The sequence below is a fragment of the Carex rostrata genome, chromosome 19, assembly GCF_964058835.1.
Source record: "Carex rostrata chromosome 19, lpCarRost1.2, whole genome shotgun sequence".
Classification (NCBI taxonomy): Eukaryota; Viridiplantae; Streptophyta; class Magnoliopsida; order Poales; family Cyperaceae; genus Carex; species Carex rostrata.
The window spans coordinates 7,400,101-7,422,938 of NC_135936.1; the positions used below are offsets into that span (position 1 = coordinate 7,400,101).

A 22,838-nucleotide genomic window follows, 5' to 3' on the forward strand; every position below is an offset into this window, starting at 1 on the left:
TTATTTAACTTTGAGTTTCAAATTAACATAGAAAACGGAATGTGGTACAAAATTAAAGTACTGTGATTATAATGGGGCAACCAACTTGTGTGTCTATGAACTAAACCAACAGGCTGATGCAATCATGACCAAAAAGCCTCAGCTCATGCAAGTAACACTGCAATAATTTGAACGGCCGAAATGCAAAATGAAAAAAAAAAAAAAAAAAAAAAAAAACTTGAAAATAAAATAATGGAAATTTAGACTATAAAAGGGGACACATCAACAACAGACCATATGGAGTGAAGAACTAACTGGAAGCCATGATTTAAGATAGAAAAGAATGAAATTGTAGCATCACCTGGCTCAATAATCAATCCACTCGGAGAATACTGAAACGAAAAACCATTTATATCGAGAAGTTTTATTGTTCACTTTATCTCATTGTATAATTCAATACATGTGATCTTTTATTTCACTAAAAGATTCCTTCGATTTTTGTAACAACAAATGAAAATTTCAGATAAACAAACTTCACCAATATCTCTTGATCTCTTACAAAATTGCCAATCTCCACCCAACCCATCTGTGAAATAAATTTAGATGAAAGTATAACCTGAACCCAGAAAAGGAAACATAACAAAATGAAGAAACCAATAACTGCCAAAGTAGCAAAGAAAGAAAAAAATGGAAATGACAACAACCAAATTTACTCACCTCCATATTTTGCATACGATATAACTTTCAATATAGTACATTAGAGTAAGGCGAAATATTTGGGAACACATTACATAACTAATATGCAGATTTGTTTATAATGGTGAGCAGAATTATCTTTCACAATTGATAAACAAACAACATCAAGTACACCATACACATCTCACATTGATTAATATAGTTGCGCTTACATGTATGACATTTCGATAACTTTAGATAACGGTCTTTCCCCGTCTTGAAGTTCCTGAAACGCAAGAATCCTGCAATGATATTATGCACAGAAATTATTTAGGCACTCATCCAAAATATTAATGTATCATTTAAGCCAAATGCTAACTTGTATCATTGAAACAAAATCAATTAGAACAGCTAGCCAAAAACAAAAAATTACCTATCATGCAAGCTGCTTTGATTAGTACATACCAGTCTATCCCAGAAATTAGACTCTGATTTACTAATCAGTTATCTATGTCAATTAAATTCTCAATATGAGCTCCATTTAGGAAATAGTTCTAGAAGAAAAATGAGTCTTAGGAAAAAAAAAATATACGAGTTTCCAATATAAAATCGATGACACAATAAGATTAACGTAAAGTGGGAAACATGTTTGCTGATAATGGCATGAACAGAGGAGGAGCAGGTAAAAGTAGCAATCTTTCCTTACCTCATTTCCACCCAATTTTTTACCTCATTAGCACCCATTCTTTCCACCCAAGACAACAATGACATATCAGATAACAATCGCACACAAAATTAGAACATAAACAAATTTATTGCAAATTCGATACATGTGACTATTTACAACAAAAAAAGGCAGTAACTGATCATATTAGCATTACAAAAATTGATACAAATTGTTAGTACAATTCATCGTGCCATTCGACTTGGAGATGCCCCTACGAGATATATCACAAACTTTAAGTTAGTTGTAATATGATTAAATTGAAAGAGAAAAAAAAAAAAAAACTATAAGAAAAAAAAAGTACCTGCTTCATTGCTGTCCCCCATAGAACGTTTTCCTTTATGACTGTGCCCCTTTCCGTGCATTTCATCCATTTTTCGTCTCCTGCCCAGCTTGATCAAGTGTCGATCAGGAATAATAGTTGGACCTGTGTATGGAGGCCAGTCACACTGGTTGCCATATGGATGGAAAAGCCCACTCCATGTATCAGCTAGTGCTCTCAGAGAGTACAACTGATGCACAAAATCATTTTCGTTGAGATTTTTAAGCCTGCATACTGCAAGAACATGAGCACATGGTATACCGGTCAGATTAGGTGTCAAGCATTCACATTGCGGTTGTGCTTGATCGCGTACGATCACCTTGTATCTGAAATCTTGGTATGTATGTATCAACACCTCTCCTCGTCGGAAGGGGACTTTCTCATCCTTAACAAGAACCTCATATTCCCCGTTGGTATTACCGAAAGGCGTTGCAACCATGACCCTTGCTTTCCTCCCTCGTTTGGCTAATAAATTTTCAACTCTTGCTGACCATAACTTACCCTCATTAATGCACCTCTCAGCATTCTCTTTTCTGTCCACAAACCACTTCACACACTTGTAAAATGTTTCCTCCACTATTGCTGTGACTGGTAATCTCCGACATAACTTGAACGCATTATTCAGCAACTCCGAGCCATTACTTATCATTATACCCCATCGATACCCACCATCCATGCACTGGAAGCATTTTTCAGGTTTAGGATTTTCATGAGAGTCATCCTCTAAGTATTTCCCTACCTTCTTAAGGTACTCAACTGCTGCTGGACACGCATCCGTAATCGCCTGCATTCCTTCTTTAAATCTCCTTGGTTTTTTTTTCTTGACCATCAACTTAAACTTGTCTACCACATTCTGATCTTTGCATGCCTTATACAAATTTTCTGCCACATGTTGTGAACACAAGCGATGAACACATTCACCGCTAGCCTCATTCCAACCAATGTGTGGCTGCTTGAAAACCCATTTGATGGTGTTCTGCCTATCAGAGATGACACACAAGAATTTACCGGAACCAAATATCTCTGTGCGCAGCCACCTCATAAACCATCCCCAATTGTCGTTATCATCTTTTTCAACAAGTGCAAATGCTAGTGGGATAACCTGATTCTCCGCATCATACCCACATGCTATCAACAATTGACCATCGTATCTACCCGATAAAAAGCTACCATCCACACTGATGACATCTCTAAGATGCGGGATAGCTTCAATGCATGGACCAAATGCCCATGCTACAGCCTTGAATTGACGATGACCCTCTCGAGTGATAGGATCAGATAGAAGCGTGTATTTTGTACCTGGATTTACAGATTTAATGGCCTCTAACATTGGAATCAACAATGCATATGATACCTCCCAACTACCAAAAAGCTGTGCAATCGCCAGCTCTCGACCACGCCACAGCTTGTTGTACAAGGGTGTTACATTCGGGTAGGCTTTTCGGATTAACTCCCGAATATTTGTGATGGACAAGGTCAAGTCCTTCTTGAGATCTACCCGTATTGCATCCGCAACCATAGTTGCTGTCAACTGAGCATGATTAGTTTGAGCAGCGGAGACACTACAAGTGTGTGGATATTGACATTTTCTAATAACCCATGTTGAACCGACCCCTAAGGCCTTACCGTATAACCTCCACATGCACCTGGTGTCTTTGCACTCCACAATCATTCTACTCTTGTCACTGTGTGTGAACTTCACCTCAATGTTTGCATTGATGTGAAACTCATTCACGGCAGAATTCAAGTGTTCTTTTGATAAAAAGGTCTGGTCTTTCGACAAAGGAGTGTCACACTGTTTGTCAGTACCAAAGAAAGTGACATCTGCGGTCCGAAATGCAGAAATGTCATTGAATGCACTCACTGGGTGTGTTTCAGAACGACCTGACAGTGGGAATTTTCTACTCTGCTTTGGAATTACCTTTGTGACATTAGGCACATCATGGCCAGAATCATCATCATCCATCCAAGCACAATCGTGCTCATCATCCTTCACTCTCTCCACATCCTTTTCACCATCATTGGATTCATCAGGTTTATTGGTATCATGGTCATTATGCTGGGGCATGCTGGGCTCAGTTGTTACACTGGACTCAGTTCTCACAGGTAACATCTCAGTGTACAGTTCAACGATATGATACTGTGTTCCGATGGCCTTTGTCATCTCGTAAATCATTCGCCAACCTCTTTCTTCAAAAATTGGGACCAGCTGATAAAATCGGTTACCAGATGTCCCAACATTACAACGGACTTGAATATTCAGTATGTACTTACTCTCACAATAACCGAGGCCTTTGTAAATCTCATTTTTTATACCATCAAAACTGGTATCATCAGTAGCAGGAAATGTGAGCTTAGGGTTAATGGTGTACTCAACCCCCATTTTACCGTGTCGGGTTTCACCCCCGATATATATCATAACACAAATCATTTTTCCCTGTTTGAACAATTTCACCAACAAATTAGAAAATGCATTTTCTTTAAATACAATGTTCATTCAAGAAACAAAAAAGAACTATTCCGCAAATTAATAATATTCAAAAGATTCAAAAAAATATTCAAATCAAGTTTTTCTTAGTACTCTAGGACTTTTTTCTTGAACTTGAGGGGAGAGCAATGGAGATGAAAAGAAGAAGTGTTAATTCGGTACAATGTGAGCAGTGGAGGAGACACGAGGGGATTTATTCGGTACAGATTTGCTATTTTTGTGAATATGGAGATCTTGATATGATGAATTTTATTTTATTAATTTATGCTACAGAAAAAAAAATAGACTACAGAGGGCTTTAGAACTAAAAATACAAAAAAAAAAGAACTTATACGAAAAATGTGTTAGAACTGGCCCATGAACAGCGAAGAGTAATGGTTCGCTCCATAAGAGCATCTCCATCAATGCAATTCATTAGCAATTGCAAGACAGTTCTCAAATTAAAAGTAGCCATTAATTGCAAATTAAATGCATTCATGAAAGAATAATAATTGCAAAAATTTATGTTTATATAGATGATAGTAGGCTTACAGCAGCTTTGGTCGTTTACGAAACCTCTTTCCGCCCCCTTGCTTCCCGCGCCGTCCTTTCAAATTCGACAGCTAACAAGAAAAAAACCAGAAATAAGGGTTTAACAAAAGGATTCAGAAAGTGGAAAAATCACAAGTAATTAAACAAAAATGATGATATAAATATTAACACTGTCGATAAACCCCCTAATTTTTGACAAGCAGGGAATGGAAGATCATCAAACGAAACCGAAGAGGGGATTTTCAAAAGCAAACCTTTGAGAAGATAACGATGCACAAAAGCTGCTGTCGGAGGCTATGCAGATCTGCGCGTAGATGCTAGCGGCGAATTCTCGTCGCTCACACCGCTTACAGCAAGCTTTTGTTTCCTCCTTTTACTTCGGAAGAAAACAGGAGAGAGGAGAGAATCCGTATCCTCCTCAGGTTCTAGAATTACTTAATCCAGACCGTTCTTTTACCTGACACGAATCTCGAAGCGGATCCCTTCGGAGAGGAAAACACTAAATATAAGACGCCAAAAATAAAATACCGTGTTTTCTTAAAATTAATTATTGACAGAAATTTTTGTGAAACCTGAATATACACTTTTTTTTTTATTATTTTCCCTTCCATTTATTCTCGGCTAACTCTATTTTTATACAAAAAATACGTATTATAATTTAAATTGTTTTCATTGTTTATTAACATTTAGTCCTCTCGGTAGTCCATTTTTTTTTCCAAAACTATGATTCTCTATGAAAGTATGAATAATATCATTAATCTTAAAATATTTGAAAAAAAAAAAACAAAACATTTTTTTTTCTTCCAAAGTTCAAGTGATTATGTAGGCAACTTTTATTTTTAAATATCAAGGCAATTACTTTTGTATTAAAAATGATGTGAGGCAAAGCAGTTAATGTTAGGGTAAATTAAATTAAACTGTAGATTGAATTGGCATTATTTTGTTTAATAGTCGATCTCAAAAATAATATCATAACTCATAATAAGCTGATCACGACAAATTCAGACTGAAAATAATCCCTTGAAAAATACAATTGATCAACATATTTAGATTTGGCCTCACTTAGTAAAAAATAGATGGCTTAACATGACAAATTGTTGCTTGTATGAATACGAATATTTTTAGAAAATTATTTCTTTCAGTCTAATAACAAGAATATTCTCCACTATTATTGAAAGTTTTGGTCACACACTACTAGCACAACAGAAAGTATTAAAACAATGTTTAGGAGGTAGCAGCAAAGTATTTGGATGATGTTAAAGGAATTCCATGTACATAATATGTATGCTGTAAAAATAGATTAAGTAAATGGTTGTTTTAAAAACCAAAAGGCGATATATACTTTGCATTTGATATAAAAGCTGTGTCTATTCTATGTTGCTCCTCTATAAAAATAAAATAAAATAAAATTCATTACCTTGCATACGATTAGCTAGTTCGCCTCTTATATTCAAGAATCTCCAACTCCAAGTTGAAATTACCAAATTTAGAAATGAGATTGAGAAGAGGGAGAGAGAGAGAGAAATCGATCTTCCTCCAATTCAAAGAAAAGAAAAGAAAGAATGCATGAGACAGATAGACCTTGATCAAGACTCAAGAGATAAAAGCATCAACGACGAAGAAGCAATCAGCCTCTGCCAAATTTCAAAAAGAGAGAGAAAAAAAGAAAAAAAAGAAAAGCAAATCCAATGAAGCCAGGTAGACTGGAGTCCAAGAGAGGGACCAAGAGGCAAAGGCTAGCTTGAATATAACCTTTCCTTACGCTTTCATTTTTTTTATTTTTTGGTAGTCCGTATCTTTTCTTTCTTTTCGGATAATGCCCTTTTGGTTTTTAAATTTTAATATTCGTTTACTATCTGTATTTGTATCAGTATCCGCTCATTGAAAGGCAAATACAAATATAGTATTAGCATTATCCGCTCCGAATCCACTCCATTTACCCGTGACACACTACTAGCACAACAAAAGTATTAAAATATTAAAACAATGTTTACGAGGTAGAATCAAAGTATTTGGATGATGTTAAAGGAATTCCTTGTACATAATATGTATGCTGTAAAAATAGATTAACACCCTGTTTGGATGGAGAGTAGAGGAAGGGGAGGTGAAAAATAAAAGGGAATGTAATATAATAAAAATGAAGATTAATATATGGCAAATGCTTCTGTGCATACAAGGACCTATTTGTAAAATGAACATATTTTTATTTTCAAAGTTCAAACAGTCGATCCGAACCGTTCAACTTGTTCTACATATTAATATGTGCTTGGAGACCAAATTTTACATTTTTCTGAATTTTTTTACTATTTATTAAGATGGGTACAAAATTCAATGGTCTGAATTTGATATTTTTTGTACTCATCTTAATAAATAGTAAAAAATTTCAGAAAAATGTAAAATTTGGTCTCCAAGCACATATTAATATGGAGAACAAGATGAACGGTTCGGATCGACTGTTTGAACTTTGAAAATAAAAATATGTTCATTTTACAAATAGGTCCTTGTATGCACATAAGCATCACTCTTAATATATTTAACATCTTCGTGTTTAGATGATTAATGAGAGAAAATAAATTTAACTTTCTTTTCCGTCTTATTTCTTGTTTGGTTGATTAAAATTTAGAATGTTAATGAGAATGAGGTGAAAAATAAAAGGGAATGGAATGTAATAGAAATGAAGATTAACATATTTAACCTCTTCATGTTTGGATGATTAATTGGAGAAAATAAATTTAACTTTCTTTTCCGTCTTATTTCTTATTTGGTTGATTAAAATTTAGAAGGTTAATGAGAAATTCAGTGGCTGTTATAGGTTTGTGACTAGTGGTGTAGCTAGGATTTGAGTCAGGGGTGGGCAGAAATTGGATTCAGATATTTTTTCTAAACAGGTTTGGATTCGAATCGCCTTCATAATTCTCTTTCCGCCTTCACTCGCCTACCAAATTGCATCTTTGCCTACCGAATCGGTTGTAAAATTGCATGTGCATTGCCGAATTGAACAAAGATTTAAAAATACCTTTCTTTCCTAATTAGATTAAACGACTCACAAACCATCTCTGAAATCTGAACTGACAATCAGTACTCCGAATTGAATCTAGAGGTAGGTAGAACCAAATCCAGGGGTAGACTAGACCTATCGAAGAACCTAGTCAAAAGAAAAAAAAAATCCAGGGGTAGGCAGCTAGCTGCCTACCCGTGTGCCACTTTGACTCCGCCAATGTTTGTGACAAAAAAACTTGTATGAAAATTATATTTGTAAGATATAGAGACATTTGTGTTATTTTTTCTAAAAATATTTGCAACAAAATTTATTTTCATCCGTTACATCCCAAATTGGAAGGAAAACCAATTATATTAATTACAATGATACAAGGTTAAATCTTTCACCTCCAACATAATTTTGTCAACCAAACATGATTCATCGAAAAGTTTTCTTTTCTTTCCATTTCCTCCCTACCTCTACTCTCCATCCAAACAAAGTGTAAGTAAATAGAAGGGGGGTTAATAGGTCCGAATTTTTTATTAATATCCAAATTTAATATTAAATTTCAAAAAATAACCGTATCAGCCATGTTTTTCGAAATATACCCTTTCCGGAAAAAAATTTTCCGAAAATTCCGTCTATTTCCGGAAAATTTTTTTACGGAAACTGGCTAAATCCGGAAAATTTTTTTTCCGGAAATGCAGTTTATAAATTCGCAGATTGTCGTCGCTTTCATTTCATCCGCTCTCTCACAGTAAGTTTTAATTTATTTATAATTTAAATTTTATTAATTTATTATTTATAATTTAATTTATTTATATTTTAAATTTAAGTAATATATAATTTTAATTTCATTAATTTATAATTTTAATTTCATTTATTTATAATTTAAATTTAATTTAAATTTATTTTATTTATAATTTAAATTTAGAAGTATTTAATTTGTAATTATTTAAATATGTAACTATTTAATTTGAAATTATTTAAATTCTGAATATTGTCATATTAATTGAAAAAAATTAAAAATGGTGCAGAATAATTTTAAAAGTTTTATTAATTCTAAAATAATTTTGATTAATTCTGAAATGATTTAGAATTGTTTTAGGAACTTTTTGCTTTTCGAATTCCTTACGGAGCTCTGACAGTCAGATCGACCGGTTTTCGATTGAGATAATTTTATTTTCTTTATGTTATTTTTAATTTAATTTAATTTATAATTAATTACTTCATTCCAAAATATTTTTTATTTTTTATAATATTGTCCAGAAAATTTAGAATTGTTTACAACCTTCCAAAATGGTTTATAATAATTTTAAAAATTCCAATATAGTTTAGAATGTTGCCCTATTAATTTATGAAATTCCAAAATAGTGTAGAATAATTATTGAAAATTGTCCAGAATATTTTTACCAATGGCAACACAATTTTTAATTAATTATATGTTGTTATTTTTGAAATTGTCAGACCAATCGAAATAAAAAATGACAACTATTTGTGCGAAAATTTATACTGGAGGGGAAATCCAATATAATGATGAGGGGGTCTATTACAGTACCCGAGCTAAATACTCATTACCGATAACCGTGAACCACAATTTTGATTATCTTCAGAATGAGATTTATAAATTTGTTGGGTACAATGCTAGTCAAGCAAATCTGGAAATTCAAGCCAGGTTTAATATGTCCACCGATGGACAACGTGACTATCAATTAGTACCGGTAATGGACCAACAATCATTCGAAATGATTTTAGGAATTGTGTCGTCTTTTTCACAAAGGTTCCAGATTATGGAGTTATATGTAGAATTGGAACCGAACTGTACTAGTTAGATTCCTGAACCTCGATCCCGACCCAGTACCAGTTAGAATCCTATGGAACCCGACCCAATACCAGTTAGATCCCGACCTAGCACCGGTCGGTACTCTGTGGATGTAAGAATGAGACCCGGACCCAGTATCGGTAGCAACTCTGTGGATCAACCAGTTATATCCCGACCCAGTAGCAGTCAGAATCATGTGGATCAAGACCCAATACCAGTTAGATCCCGACCTAGTACCGGTCGGCACTCTGTGGATATACCAATGAGATCCCGACCCAGTTCCAGTGCGGTCCGCAGACATGTACGCGATTATTCGCATGTACCTGTGGATGCAATTGATTCTGATAGTTTGGCAAGTGGAGATGAGATGCTCTCCGGTGAGCCGTCGGGTTCCGATGATGATATCGGACAGCCCAATCAGTCACAACCACAGTCCCGTCAATCACAGTACCCGATTACTGGTCGGGAAAATATGACACATCCGGTTGACAGTTTCAATGACATATCCGGTTTTCGGCCTGCGGATGTCAATTTTTTCGGCAGCTCAAAAAAAATGACAGATAATCCATTGGCTAAAGGTGTATTTTTTGAGTCAAAAACGGCTCTAAAGATAGCAATCAATGAGTTTCATCTTGAAAATAATTGTGAGTGCAGGGTTATTAGGAGCGAACCTAGACGTTACGAGGTGGGGTGCAGAGATGTTTTTTGTAAATTTAAGGTGTCCGCAAAGTAGAACGGTCTTTCAGAATCTTGGATTATTACCAAACAAGCACTTACCCATACGTGCACAGTATCGGCAACACGTACTGATCATTGTCAACTTACAGCAGAGATGGTTGCCCTTGCGATTGATAAGACCATTAGAAGGGACGTGTGTTCTTCTATAAATCATATTCGAGATATCGTCATGATGAAATATGATAAGGTAACCCCCAAGTACAACAAATTATGGAGAGGCCGTGAGCTTGCTATTGCAAATCTATTTGGGAGTTGGGAGAACTCGTACAACTTGCTTATTCCACTATTGGAAGCCATCAAGAGAAACAATCCAGGAACTAAGTATTGTCTGATCTCGAAACCGATTGAGAAAGAAACTGATAGACACTTCCACAGAGCAGCATGGGCATTTGGAGCGTGTATTGCAGCGATACCGTTCCTCAGACCAGTGATTAGTATCGATGCATGTTTCATGTCGGGACGGTACCAAGGTAGGCTGCTAATGGCATGTATGTACGATGCTGAAAACCAATTGCTTCCAGTGGCTTTTGCAATTGTGGAGAAAGAAAGCGCTGACAACTGGGGTTTTTTTATGAGATGGTTAAGGTTGGAAGTAATTGGAGATAATCGATTCTTTTGTGTCATATCGGATAGACATTTGGGAATTAAAGCCGTGTTTCAGGATCCAAATCTCGGATGGGATGAGTCTACCGATCAATGTGTGCATCGGTATTGCTCCCAACATGTTGCCGAAAATCTCTACAAGCACGTGGGCCGTAAGAGAGAGGTTAGTGACAGGTTCATAGCTGGAGTGAACAAATGCAAACCTAGGAGGTTGCAGGAGATGTTACAAGACTTTGAAATTGGTTGTCCGAAGGCTATCGACTACCTTAACAAGGTGGGTAAGAGGGACCCTAACGATGAAGACGAGCTTCCATGTCCAGAGAAGTTGTATAAAGCTTTGGACGGAGGCCACCGATGGGGGATAATGACAACAAATGGGTCAGAGTCACTGAACGCCGTGTTCAAAATTAGTCGGCGATTACCGGTTGCAGCGGTTGTGGAGGATACGTTCTATAAATTAAATAAATGGTTTTTTGAACGATCGAACAAAGCTCAAATGGCATGTCAGCATGGTCAGGTGTGGTCCGACAGGGTAACTAAGTTATTGCAAAAACGTATTGGAAAAGGAAGGGACATGACTGTGATTCCTTATCGTGGAAGTCATGGGCTTTTTGAGGTCCTAGGAAGGGACATGACTGTGATTACTAAGGTAATTTTCTACACCGTTTGGTATTTTCTAAATTATTCTAGACTATGTTGGTATTTTTTAAATTATTCTACACCATTTCGGTATTTTCTAAACAATTCTAGACTATTTCGGTATTTTCTAAATTATTCTACACTATTTTGGTATTTCTCAAAATTATTCTACACTATTTGGGTATTTTTCTAAATTATTCTACACCATTTTGGTATTTTTTGAAATTATTCTACCCCATTTCGGTAATTTCTAAACAATTCTAGACTATTTCGGTATTTTCTAAATTATTCTAAACCATTTTGGTATTTTCTAAATTTTTCTAGACCATTCGGTATTTCCTAAATTATTTGGACATTATTTTAAACCATTTAAAATTAAATAAATTAAATAAATTAAATTAATTAAATAAATTAAATAAATTAAATAAATTAAATAAATTAAATAAATTAAATAAATTAAATAAATTAAATAAATTAAATAAATTAAATAAATTAAATAAATTAAATAAATTAAATAAATTAAATAAATTAAATAAATTAAATAAATTAAATTAATTAAATTAATTAAATTAATTAAATTAATTAAATTAATTAAATTAATTTAATTAATTTAATTAATTAAATTAATTAAATTAATTTAATTAATTAAATAAATTAAATAAATTAAATAAAAAATACCTTGAAAAAGTGATGGGGAATGATGGGGACGGGTGGAGCCAGCGCCCTTTGTACTCACCCTCTGTTTCCGGAAAAAAAATTTCCGGAAAGAGCTTGTTTCCGTAAAAAAAATTTTCCGGAAATAGCCCGTTTCCGGAAAAAAAATTTCCGGAAGTAGCCCCTGTTTCCGGAAATTTTTTTTCCGGAAAGGGTATATTTCGAGAAACGTGGCTGATGTGGTTATTTTTTGAAATTTAATATTAAAATTGGATATTAATAAAAAATTCGGTTAATAGGTCATAGAGTAAAAAAAAATGTATTTAGGCCTTATAAAAGTATTTTGTTAATAAATTTGATGGAAAAATATTTTGTTTTAATATTTTAAGAAACAAGACATTTAATTAAAAATTTCGATGGTGAGAAAAATGGCCGCATATGCCAACCGAAAATGAGGAGAAAATGATTCTGCAAAATGTAAGCAAATCTGTGTCCTCTTAGAGAGATGCGAGCTTGTACCAGTGCACCAAGTCCACGGTTCTGACATGTAACATTAATAGAGCAAAAAATTGGAAAGTATAGTTCTTCTTATTAAGCAATGCACAGTGCACACCTCCAGTCGTACTTGGATCCATATCTCCCAGGTACCTGACTCAACACAATTGAAATGGACGGTCCAGATTTAATTTCAGTCGGTGGATGTTCTGAATGACGTTGGGGGCAGTATTATTTGTGCTTTGAGATTCGTGCCAAGTTTAAAAAACATCCAATTTCAGACCGTCCGATTCAATTGTACTCAGTCAGGTAACCTGAGGGGATGTGAATTCGTCGTACTTGGCACTGTACTTTCAATTGAACTTCCTTTGCGAATTGCGACGGATTGTCCATAGATGAAACTCACATATACAGATTTATGTCCTTACAGGAACCGTTGAGTTTGAGTAAGGATTAGTTAATTAAAAGCGATGCTCGCACATCTCAATTTTGTAAGAAAGTTTCTGATTAACAACAGAGCAAAATTGGAGCATTGATCCATTGTACCAGTATCTCTATTTTTATGGTAGCAGATGTGGCAAATAAGATAAGAGATTGATAGTTAAAAGGTTTTTCAGATCTTTCTGCAAATTCCGTTTCCCTCCTAATTGATACAATATTCCTTAAACATTAGGCTCAAACTACTGAATAGACCAATTTTCTTTACCGTATATATACTTGTATAAAAATTTTCTAAAAACCTGATTTTTTAAAATTATGGCAGGTAAAGAACATGCATAACAAGATCCATCGAGGATAATATAGGCCAGTATCAGGCTCCAATTAAATCAGATCATAACTATAAAGTAAACAAATATATAAAAGAGAACAACAAGAGGAACTCTTGCTGGCACAGGACCGTCCCAAGTATCCAACTCGCACATAGCATAGTGACAAGATTCGCGTATTATACTCGAATAATTTATTTTTTTGGTGATGCCGAACTGAACACCGAATTATTCAGTTAACCAAATTTTGACAGAATTAAATCCGAATAATTCGCGAATTTTACGAACTTTTTCCGAATTTTATGAATTTTTCTCGAATTTTTTTTCCAGAATATATTTTTATTGGTTTTTTTTATCTCTCTACACTGAGATCTCTGGTCCGGATAATTCCGAATCATTCTCGAATTATATCTAAATTATTTCCGAATCACAAATTCTTGACCTCGCTGAACCGAATCCGAATAATTCATTTGTCAATATGGTACAGAGTGCCAGTTCATGAAATATTCTAATTAAATTATTGTATGAACTATGCTAATTCTGATACTATTGTACCAGTATCTAACTCAATCTGTGTTATAGTTTGATTTTGTAAGGATAGTGTTAGGAGTCATTGTAATAGGCACACTTGAAGCTGTTGTAATAGGCTAGAAGTTAGTTACGGATTCAGACTATGTATAAGGTTACACTGCTATACAAGCAAAGTCTCTGTAATTGAAACATTATGGAAAATACAAAATCATTTCCTCTTATCTCTTCTATAAATCTATTAAATAGTTAAATTTCAAATTTCTGAAAATGTATGAGGGCCTTTAATAGTTATTTTAATTTTTTACTGCGAATTACTTGTGCTATTTTTTTTTTTTTTTGTGATAATCTGTAACTTATCCGTTTATGTTTCTTTCTAAGGAAATTTGAAGTATTCGCACGTATGATTTGCATTCATAGTACACCTCCTCTAGTGTTAAGTAATATTTGTCAAATTTTCGAAATCGCATGAAATTTGTATACTGAATGATTCAAAATATCATTTTTTTTAGTAATGACATTACTGAGAGCTTTTATTTTTATTTTTATGAGAATTACCATATATAACATAAAATTTCTCTTCCAATTATTTGAAGTCGAGCTTCTCGATCTGTTATTATACCTCGAGAAGTAGACAAAATTACAATTCCTATTCCACCCAGAATCCTGGGAATTCGTTGATATTTCGAGTAAATTCGAAAGCTGGGTCGGCTTATACGTTTTAAAATAGTTCTATATATTCCATTTTTTTCTATAAAAAGGTAGACTTAAAATCAAGAAATTTTTGTTATTTTTTTATGTTTCCGAACATTTTTAATAAAACCTTCTCTTAAAAGTATCTTAACAATGCTTTCAGTAATCTTTGTAGATGGTATTGGAACAGTTTCTTTTTTAGCCATGTCAGCGCTTTCAGTAATCTTTGTAGATGGTATTGAAACAGTTTCTTTTTTAGCCATGTCAGCATTTCTTATCAAAGTAATAAGATTGGAAATAGTGTCGTTAGTCACAACAAATTCATTGATTTTTGCAGTTTTTTTTGTAATCAACATGTTTTCCTTTTTTTATTGATTTTTTAAAATATATACCCTAAAAAAATCCCCAATTTCATCTATTTAAGATATCCAATATATAATAGTCTCATTTATTAGTTAATAGTTTAAATTACTAATTTTTATAATACATCAGAAGCTAATGAGAGAATTTTAGTAAAATGAAATTTTCTCAATTCTTCAATGATTGCACCAAAATCCTAGATCCCTTTGGATTTCCTTGTTTATCAATGACAACTGCTGCATTGTCATCGTATTTTATTATCATACCATCTTTACATTTGAATTCCTTGCATGTACGTACAATTACAGCTCGAATCACTTCAGATTTTTCTAAAGACATATTGGGAACTGCTTCTTTAATTACAGCAACAATAACATTACCAATTTGAGCATAAAAAAGAAAGAAAGTAAAACTCAAAAGATACCCCATTATTCATTAGAATAGAAGATAGATAAGATCATTTTGAATATCTCTGTGTTTTTAAACAATCTTTTATTGATGCAGGTACTTAGGATTCTATGGATGAAAATAAAGAGTGATTGAAGAGATCTATCTCCTTTTATCCAAATCAAATCCACTTGTATGGGAGTAGAACTAGAGTGTTTTTAAGTTCACCAAGCTTCCAACTCAAGTCTAAAACCGGTCAAATCGGTTTCAAATAATAAATCCGATCGGTTGAAACCTGCCTACCTTACGAGTGATGCGTCTACATGTGAAAAAATTGAATATTGAAATTAATTTTGCATAGAGTCAAGTGATAAAAAAACGTTCAAAAATGAATGCATTAAAATTAATTTATTTAATTTTGATCGCTTAACTTTATACTAAATTATTCGAATGTTCAAAAATTTCACATCTAGACGCATTACTCGTAAGATAGGTGGGTTTTAACTTTTCGAATTCATCATTTGAAGCCGATTTGACGGATTTTTGACTTGATAGGACACCCTAGTTCTACTCCTTTATGGACTTAATATGTGTATTAGCTGGAACGGATTATACTTTATCAAACAAAATTTACTAAAGTTTAATGCACGTAGATGACAAAAATGATATTGAGGGTAATTTGGTCTTTATGTGTATTCTCATAAAGTAAAATATTTTGTATTCACTCATCCTAGATTTTTGGGTAACTTTTTTAACAGATTAGGTTTGGCTCCATGCAGCGCACTGACTATAGAATCAAAACGGGGCTGCACATGGTTTGTGCGCTGCATGAAGCTAAAAATACTCTGTTAAAATCTTTACCCAGATATTTTAATCCGTTCGTATTGCCGAACATGGGTTCCTTAGTGAAGCTTAATTTCTTAAGCCCCCATCTCTTAATCCATAGTGCCGAACAGCACCTTTTAACGGCCTAACCTGTTTGAGCGCTTACGCCTCTCTCTCCCGTTTGAGCTCCTTAGCCGCCTCTTCATCAATCTTTCACCATCTCTTGATCAATCTGCCACTCCGCCTCTCGCCTCTCTCTTCGCGACCTCCCAGACGACCTTGACCCCCTCTTTCAGACCCTTTCCCTGCTCCTCGTCATTCTTGGTAAGCGTCCCCTTGCTCTCCCTCGTTCTATCTAATGGGTTAACGGGTTGTGGGTCTGAGTCAAGAGTTTAAAGTTTGGTGAATAACTGAAGTTTGGTGTTGAACACAAAATTTGCACAAATTTGTAATATACCTTGTTTCGAACTGAGAGATGAGAGAAAAGTTGGTTTTGAAGAGGTACTCAATATTAGAGTTTGTGTAAGAATGCAAGTCCAGTAGGTGCTTTGGTTTTCCTTTTGAGATTTTTTTTTTTTAATTTCTGTATGAAATAAGCCACTTTTCAAGGCTCCTGTTGGATTAAATGACAAATGGTAATTGAATAATTTTTTTCTCTTAGGTCAAAGAGAAGGAGAGTCTCTTCAGGTGGAGTCAGGGGCAATCATCTCTTAAGCCATTTTTTTCTCCTGTTGAAGTAAATTCTTTTTGTATCCTATCTTTTGTTTTTTTGTTTTTTGGTAATAGAATATTTTCTAATGGAATCAGGGGCAATCATCTCTGGTTTTAGTATAATTTCAGTGAATTTCAGTACTGGTATTTACTGACTATTAGGCACTGATCCAGTTGGAACAAAAACTCTTTCCTTTGTAATTGTTGTTGTTGTTTCAGATTTTCTTTGCTTGTTTTCTCTTTAGTTACGTGATTTTGGTTAAACTGAGGGTTTGTTATTGACATGTTAGTTGGGTTCATATTACTACTGTACTGATTAGATTACTTTGGAGGACCTAATTATCATAATTGAGATAATTAATACTCTATTATTCTGCTGGTCTGTACCTATTGAAATTTAAATGCTTGGTCTATTGTTCGTCAGGTTTCTCTGTGATGTGATACTGTGATATTGTGATATTTAAATGCTTGGACTTGTTTCCTTGTTATTTCTTCTAAGCTTTTTGAGTGTGATATTTAGTCGATTGATTATCATTTGTGTTAAAAGTAAAAACCTTTGTTATTTTGTTGTCTATGAACAGCCATTAGTTGATTTTTTATTTTGTTTTGGTTGGTTAAATTGGTCTTTAATCAGATATGGATTGTGTCAATTCCCCTTAATTCGCACACACTTATTTGATTGGATGAGTTGGGCTTTAATCCGAGAATAACTTTGTTTTATTTTACTTCAATTGTACAAAATCTATTTGATTATGTTATGGTGGGGTCAGTAAAAACTTCTTGTACTGATTGAAATGTATCCAAATTTGCCACAATAGTTTGAATAATTAAAGACTCACATAGTCTAGATCTTACTGCAGCAGGAGGCGAGCTATCAAATGGATTTGGAGCAGGAGGCGGCGGCGCAACTGCAGCAGTCGCTCAAGAAACACCCAGCGCTGAACAAGCAGCACGTTCTGACCCTGGGGGGTCCGGATCCTTATGGCCTGGTGGATCCGGAGGTGAATGAGGAGGGGCGGGCCAATACCAATATCGGATTGAAATGGGACGTGCAATTGGCGCTGAGGAAGGCTTTCTTGGGTCAGAGGGAGGCAGCGGAGTTCGTCAGCGGGGCACTGGCAGGGGCCATGGCCAAGGCAGTGTTGGCCCCTCTTGAGACGGTGCGCACGCGCATGGTCGTCGGGGTGGGTTCCCGCAGCATCCCGGCCACCTTCGTTGAGATCGTGCAGGAGGGCGGCTGGCGCGGCCTCTGGGCCGGAAATGCTGTCAACATGCTGCGCATTGTTCCCACGCAGGCCATAGAGTTCGCCACCTTCGAGGCTGTCAGGAGGGCTCTTCAGGAAAACCAACACAGAGACAATAATGGATGCAATAGCTGGGTGGACGCCTTCGTGCGTCGTCTGTCTCCTGTGGCTGTGGGTGGGGCTGCTGCGGGCATTGTCAGCACCCTCATCTGCCACCCGCTGGAGGTGCTCAAGGACCGCCTCACCATCAACCGCGCTGCTTATCCCTCCTTGGGGGCTGCGGTGGTCAAGATCAATGCCGAGGCCGGGCTAGGGGGCTTCTACGCCGGGCTCTGCCCGACCCTAGTCGGCATGCTGCCCTACAGCACCTGCTACTATTTCATGTATGATGCCATCAAGCGCTCCTACTGCCGCGCCAACAAAAAGACCTCCCTCTCGCGCCCTGAGCTCCTCCTAGTCGGCGCGCTCTCTGGTCTTACTGCAAGCACAATAAGTTTCCCCTTGGAGGTGGCCAGGAAGAGGCTGATGGTGGGGGCCATACGAGGTAAGTGCCCAGCCCACATGGTTGCAGCACTGTCAGAGGTGTTGCGGGAAGAGGGGGTGGCAGGGTTGTACAGGGGATGGGGTGCCAGCTGTCTGAAGGTAATGCCTACATCTGGCATCACCTGGATGTTCTATGAAGCTTGGAAGGATATCCTTCTAGGCAACAAGCAGCTTCCCAATTTTTAATTGTTACCCATCTCCATTCCCCAGCCTCAAACTGACCCAGTGACTCAGTAACCCTGACCCACTTCAAATTATATTGAGACCTACTATTGAAAGTAGGAATTCATGAGTACCTATCTATCTATTCTTCAAAGTAATGTCACATATCCATAATGGGTATCTACCTTCCTTGTTTAGAACTGAGAGATGAAGACAAGTTGGGTTTTGAAGAGGTACTCAATTTTTTAGTTTGCGTAAGAATGCAAGTCCAGTAGGTGCTTTGGTTTTTCTTTAGAATTTTTATTGTAATATCTGTATGAAATAAGCCACATTTCAAGGCTTCTGTTGGATTTCTTTTAATTGTGAGCATGTGTTTTCATTTAATTTGGCTTTTGTTTTCTAAATTGTAGTACATGGAGGTACTTAAACAACACAATTTCTTTCAATTTGTTTCATATATTATTTGAGGTAGACTTTAAAATTTAGATGCCAGTACCAACTTGTTCACTCGTCGTGCACCAATGCAATAACTGAATTTTGGTAAATAGTTCATATTTGTTATATAAGACTGGTTTTAGTTTACTGTGTTTTAACTTTTAAGTCATAAAATTAATTAAAAATCTATATTTCATATTTATTTGATCAAAGACTCAAATTAGTTTTAGTTTGGCCAGAATAAATCCTTAGTCATCTCTTAACTGTCGCAAATAGCTACTTTGATTTGAAGCCGCTGTCTAGCACAGGGATGACTCTCAAATAAGTTAATACAATTGTTGATGCAACTATGAGTCCACTTCTGGATAAGCTGTATCGTTGCATGTTGTGAATACTTGTACTGGTAAAAGTAGAATTTTGCACAAATGCGTACTGTTTTGACATCTCTTTTTTTGTCTACCCCACCCAGTTCTCATAAAACCAAAGGTCAATTTGAAAGTTCCCCATGTGTCAAAGATTGAAACAAGGTTTAATTTACATTTTCTTCCTAAAAATTTGATGGGTTTTTCCCCTTGCAGAGGATTTTTGTATGAATCTTGGATCATCTCTATCCTCTCTGTTTTTTATCCCTGTTCGCTCCGTGTGAGTCCATCTGATAGGATTGAGCATTCCTGCGGTTTTGGTTGTGTTTGATTTAGTTCTGAACTCAAGTCAACTACTTTTTGATAGAGCATAAATTTGTCAATTATCTTCCGAACTATTGTTATTGTAGAAAGCCTAGATGGAGAATTGCTGAGGTATGATAATCGAACAGGTATATATCTTCTGAGGTATGATCTAATGAAATTTCTTTTTTACCAATTTACCCTCATGTAAGACAGTTGTTTGAACAAATTTTCATCCACACAAACATTTATTTTCCGGAACAAAATAACTGCTTGACACTTTCTTCTTAAAATTAAAAAAAAAATACAAATTAAGTTTTAAACCATCCGATCTGCTTTGCTAATTCGTGCTTGATCAGATTGATCTGATACTCAAAATGTCGCTGGAAATTGAAATGGACGGTCCAGTAGCATAAACCCCATCCAAACCCTGACTCCCTCTCTCTCCCGCTTCTTCCTTCTCTCAGCCCAGGTGATTTCTAGCCCTCACCAGGCGAAGCTCTCTCTCGCGAATAATACTCCAAGCGAACCCCAAATCAGAGATCCCTATCTCTTTCATCAGGCGAACCCCAAAGTCCAGCCATAGTACGAATGACCTATTGCTATACCAAAATAAGTTTTTAAAATAAATTTTAGTGTTATAATTCAAATTTACAAGATTTAAACAGCTTTTATTTTTTATTAAGAAAAAAACTTATTTTCCTTTGTCATAATTGTGTATATATATTGTGTGACAACTTTAAATCTAAGATAGATTTAAACAAATTTTAATTTGTACGATAGAATTGTGTGATACAATTTGTGTTTGTCATACATAAATTGTGTGATATTCATTACATTTAAATGGTTGTCATACAATTTCCGCGCTTCGGAAAAAATGTGATTAAGGCTTTACAAAAATATATAATATATATATAGTCGAACCATAGTATCTCATTAAATTAATATTGTCTCAGAATTCGAAGTATTGTGAGATGTTATGCAAAATACTATCGCAAGAGATCATATGCCTTTCGTTACAAGGAAAAGAAATGATGATAATACTAAATAAAATATTGGAGAGAACAAAATACAATTTAAAAAAGTTGCTGGTATTTTGAAATTTCTCTCTTGATATCTTTCATTTCTATCTTGTTTTTTTTATTGGATTTGGATTCTCGAATTATCTTTAATGATTGTTCTATCTTTACTTGTTGTTACTAATGCGGATAACATGTACATAAGTTGTTAGATGAATTTGATTTTAGTTTGGGTTTTAAACCAAAATCTTTACAAATACCACTTGATACCGGTATAATAGCGATTCACTTGGCTTATGTTGCTAATATTATATGGTATCAGTGAATTATGTTATACTGATATGTTACGTACAATGTCTATTTATGTCTATTTACAATCTAAACTGAGAGGATTGTTACAATCTTTTTCTCTTTAGAATTGCTTTCTAAACTTTCTAAAATTTCTAAGTAAATTTATTTCTAATGTGCTTGTCAATTTTTCCTATGGAGAAATTCTTCAATATTTTATTGGATTTCTTTTTTGAGAGATTGATAGTAGCTATCAATCCAATATTTTATTGAAATTAATCAATTAGATTGCTAATGTTAGTGAATTTTTGTATTTGCAGCTAAGCACCGCTTGCTTGGTATAATTATTGATAATATGTCTGATGAGTTTTGTTTGAATAACTCACAAAGCCCGAAATATCAAATATCAAGAGACATGCAATGAGTTGTCATGCCCGTATCAGCATGAAAACTACTTAATATATAATAAATCATCCAATATTCAATTTGACTTGAACTTGATGGGCAAAAATGTAGTTACATATATAAGTAGATTAAAGTTTTGGGAGTAATGTCGATATAACTAATTACCTACTTATTGATAGGATGGCCTGTGAGAAACGAATAGCACTCTGTGAGTATCTTTTTTTCTTTTCTTTTTTCAGATTATTTTTACTTTGTACCGATAAGATTTACAAGTATTTTATTCACTCTTCTTCATTATATAACAAATATTGTTGTTTTCTTTTTTATAACAGTGACCTATTTGAAGACTAAAAAGAGATATTACTTTGTATAGATTAGTTTTTAACAAAAAATAGTTACAAGCTCTATGTATGATGCAATTTTCACTGGTTACATGGGTGTTCAGTAAATTTGGCAATTTTGACTATTTAATTTGATTTTTATTATTTTTTGCATTTAATTTTTGTAAATAGACTGATAATGTTTTTTGAGTCGCATATACCAGTATAAGAAAATTTTGAAACATAGAATAATTTCCGTCGATTTGAAAGACATTTAAAAAAAAATGTTAAGAAAAGTCATTTATGTTTGCACTACTCATTTTTTTTACCGAATAAAGAAGGAATGTGTTATATATATCAAGTTTGAATTTTAATAATTGAATATATATGGTTAAAAAAAGGAACTGCATAGTTAAAAGGAAAAAAATATATGCCAAAAAAAATTGTCACGAAAATTGGATATATAAAAGCATAGTTCAACCATTTAAATATACAACACTCAATCATATATACATTATTTTTGTCAACAATTAATTCCTCCATATATATCATAGGGCTCATGCCAACTTAAATCGATCGGTATCTATGCATTCAAATGTAAGTTATTGATCAGACATTTGTTGGGGAGTTCATGAATAAAACAACGATTGGAAGACCATTATTTGTCTGTTTGTAATGATCTTCCAATCGATTGCAAAAGTCTCCATCACATTTACAGAAGCAACAATTAATAATGTTCTTAGAGCAAATGTCTCCATCGATCACATTTACATTTCTCTAGTCCATTAGAGAAATATATATGCTAGTTGTTGCTTCTGTAAATATATTGATCGCGA

At 34.6% G+C, this 22,838-nt stretch overlaps 2 protein-coding genes across 2 annotated transcripts; one reads left to right on the forward strand and one right to left on the reverse strand.

Annotated features, from left to right (window-relative positions):
- Positions 1 to 1,449: 1,449 nt before the first annotated feature.
- On the reverse strand, positions 1,450 to 5,101 carry LOC144571584 (uncharacterized). The gene is made up of 4 exons (XM_078320929.1): positions 4,974 to 5,101; positions 4,720 to 4,790; positions 1,683 to 4,137; positions 1,450 to 1,592 (listed from the first exon to the last, which is right to left on the reverse strand). The coding sequence occupies exons 3-4, from the start codon at positions 4,129 to 4,131 to the stop codon at positions 1,564 to 1,566; spliced, it is 2,478 nt and encodes an 825-aa protein (XP_078177055.1). The 5' UTR covers positions 4,132 to 4,137; positions 4,720 to 4,790; positions 4,974 to 5,101; the 3' UTR covers positions 1,450 to 1,563.
- Positions 5,102 to 16,353: 11,252 nt separating this feature from the next.
- Positions 16,354 to 19,254, forward strand: LOC144571748 (Mitochondrial substrate carrier family protein). The gene is made up of 3 exons (XM_078321119.1): positions 16,354 to 16,534; positions 16,872 to 16,946; positions 17,782 to 19,254. The coding sequence occupies exon 3, from the start codon at positions 17,800 to 17,802 to the stop codon at positions 18,892 to 18,894; it is 1,095 nt and encodes a 364-aa protein (XP_078177245.1). The 5' UTR covers positions 16,354 to 16,534; positions 16,872 to 16,946; positions 17,782 to 17,799; the 3' UTR covers positions 18,895 to 19,254.
- Positions 19,255 to 22,838: the final 3,584 nt, after the last annotated feature.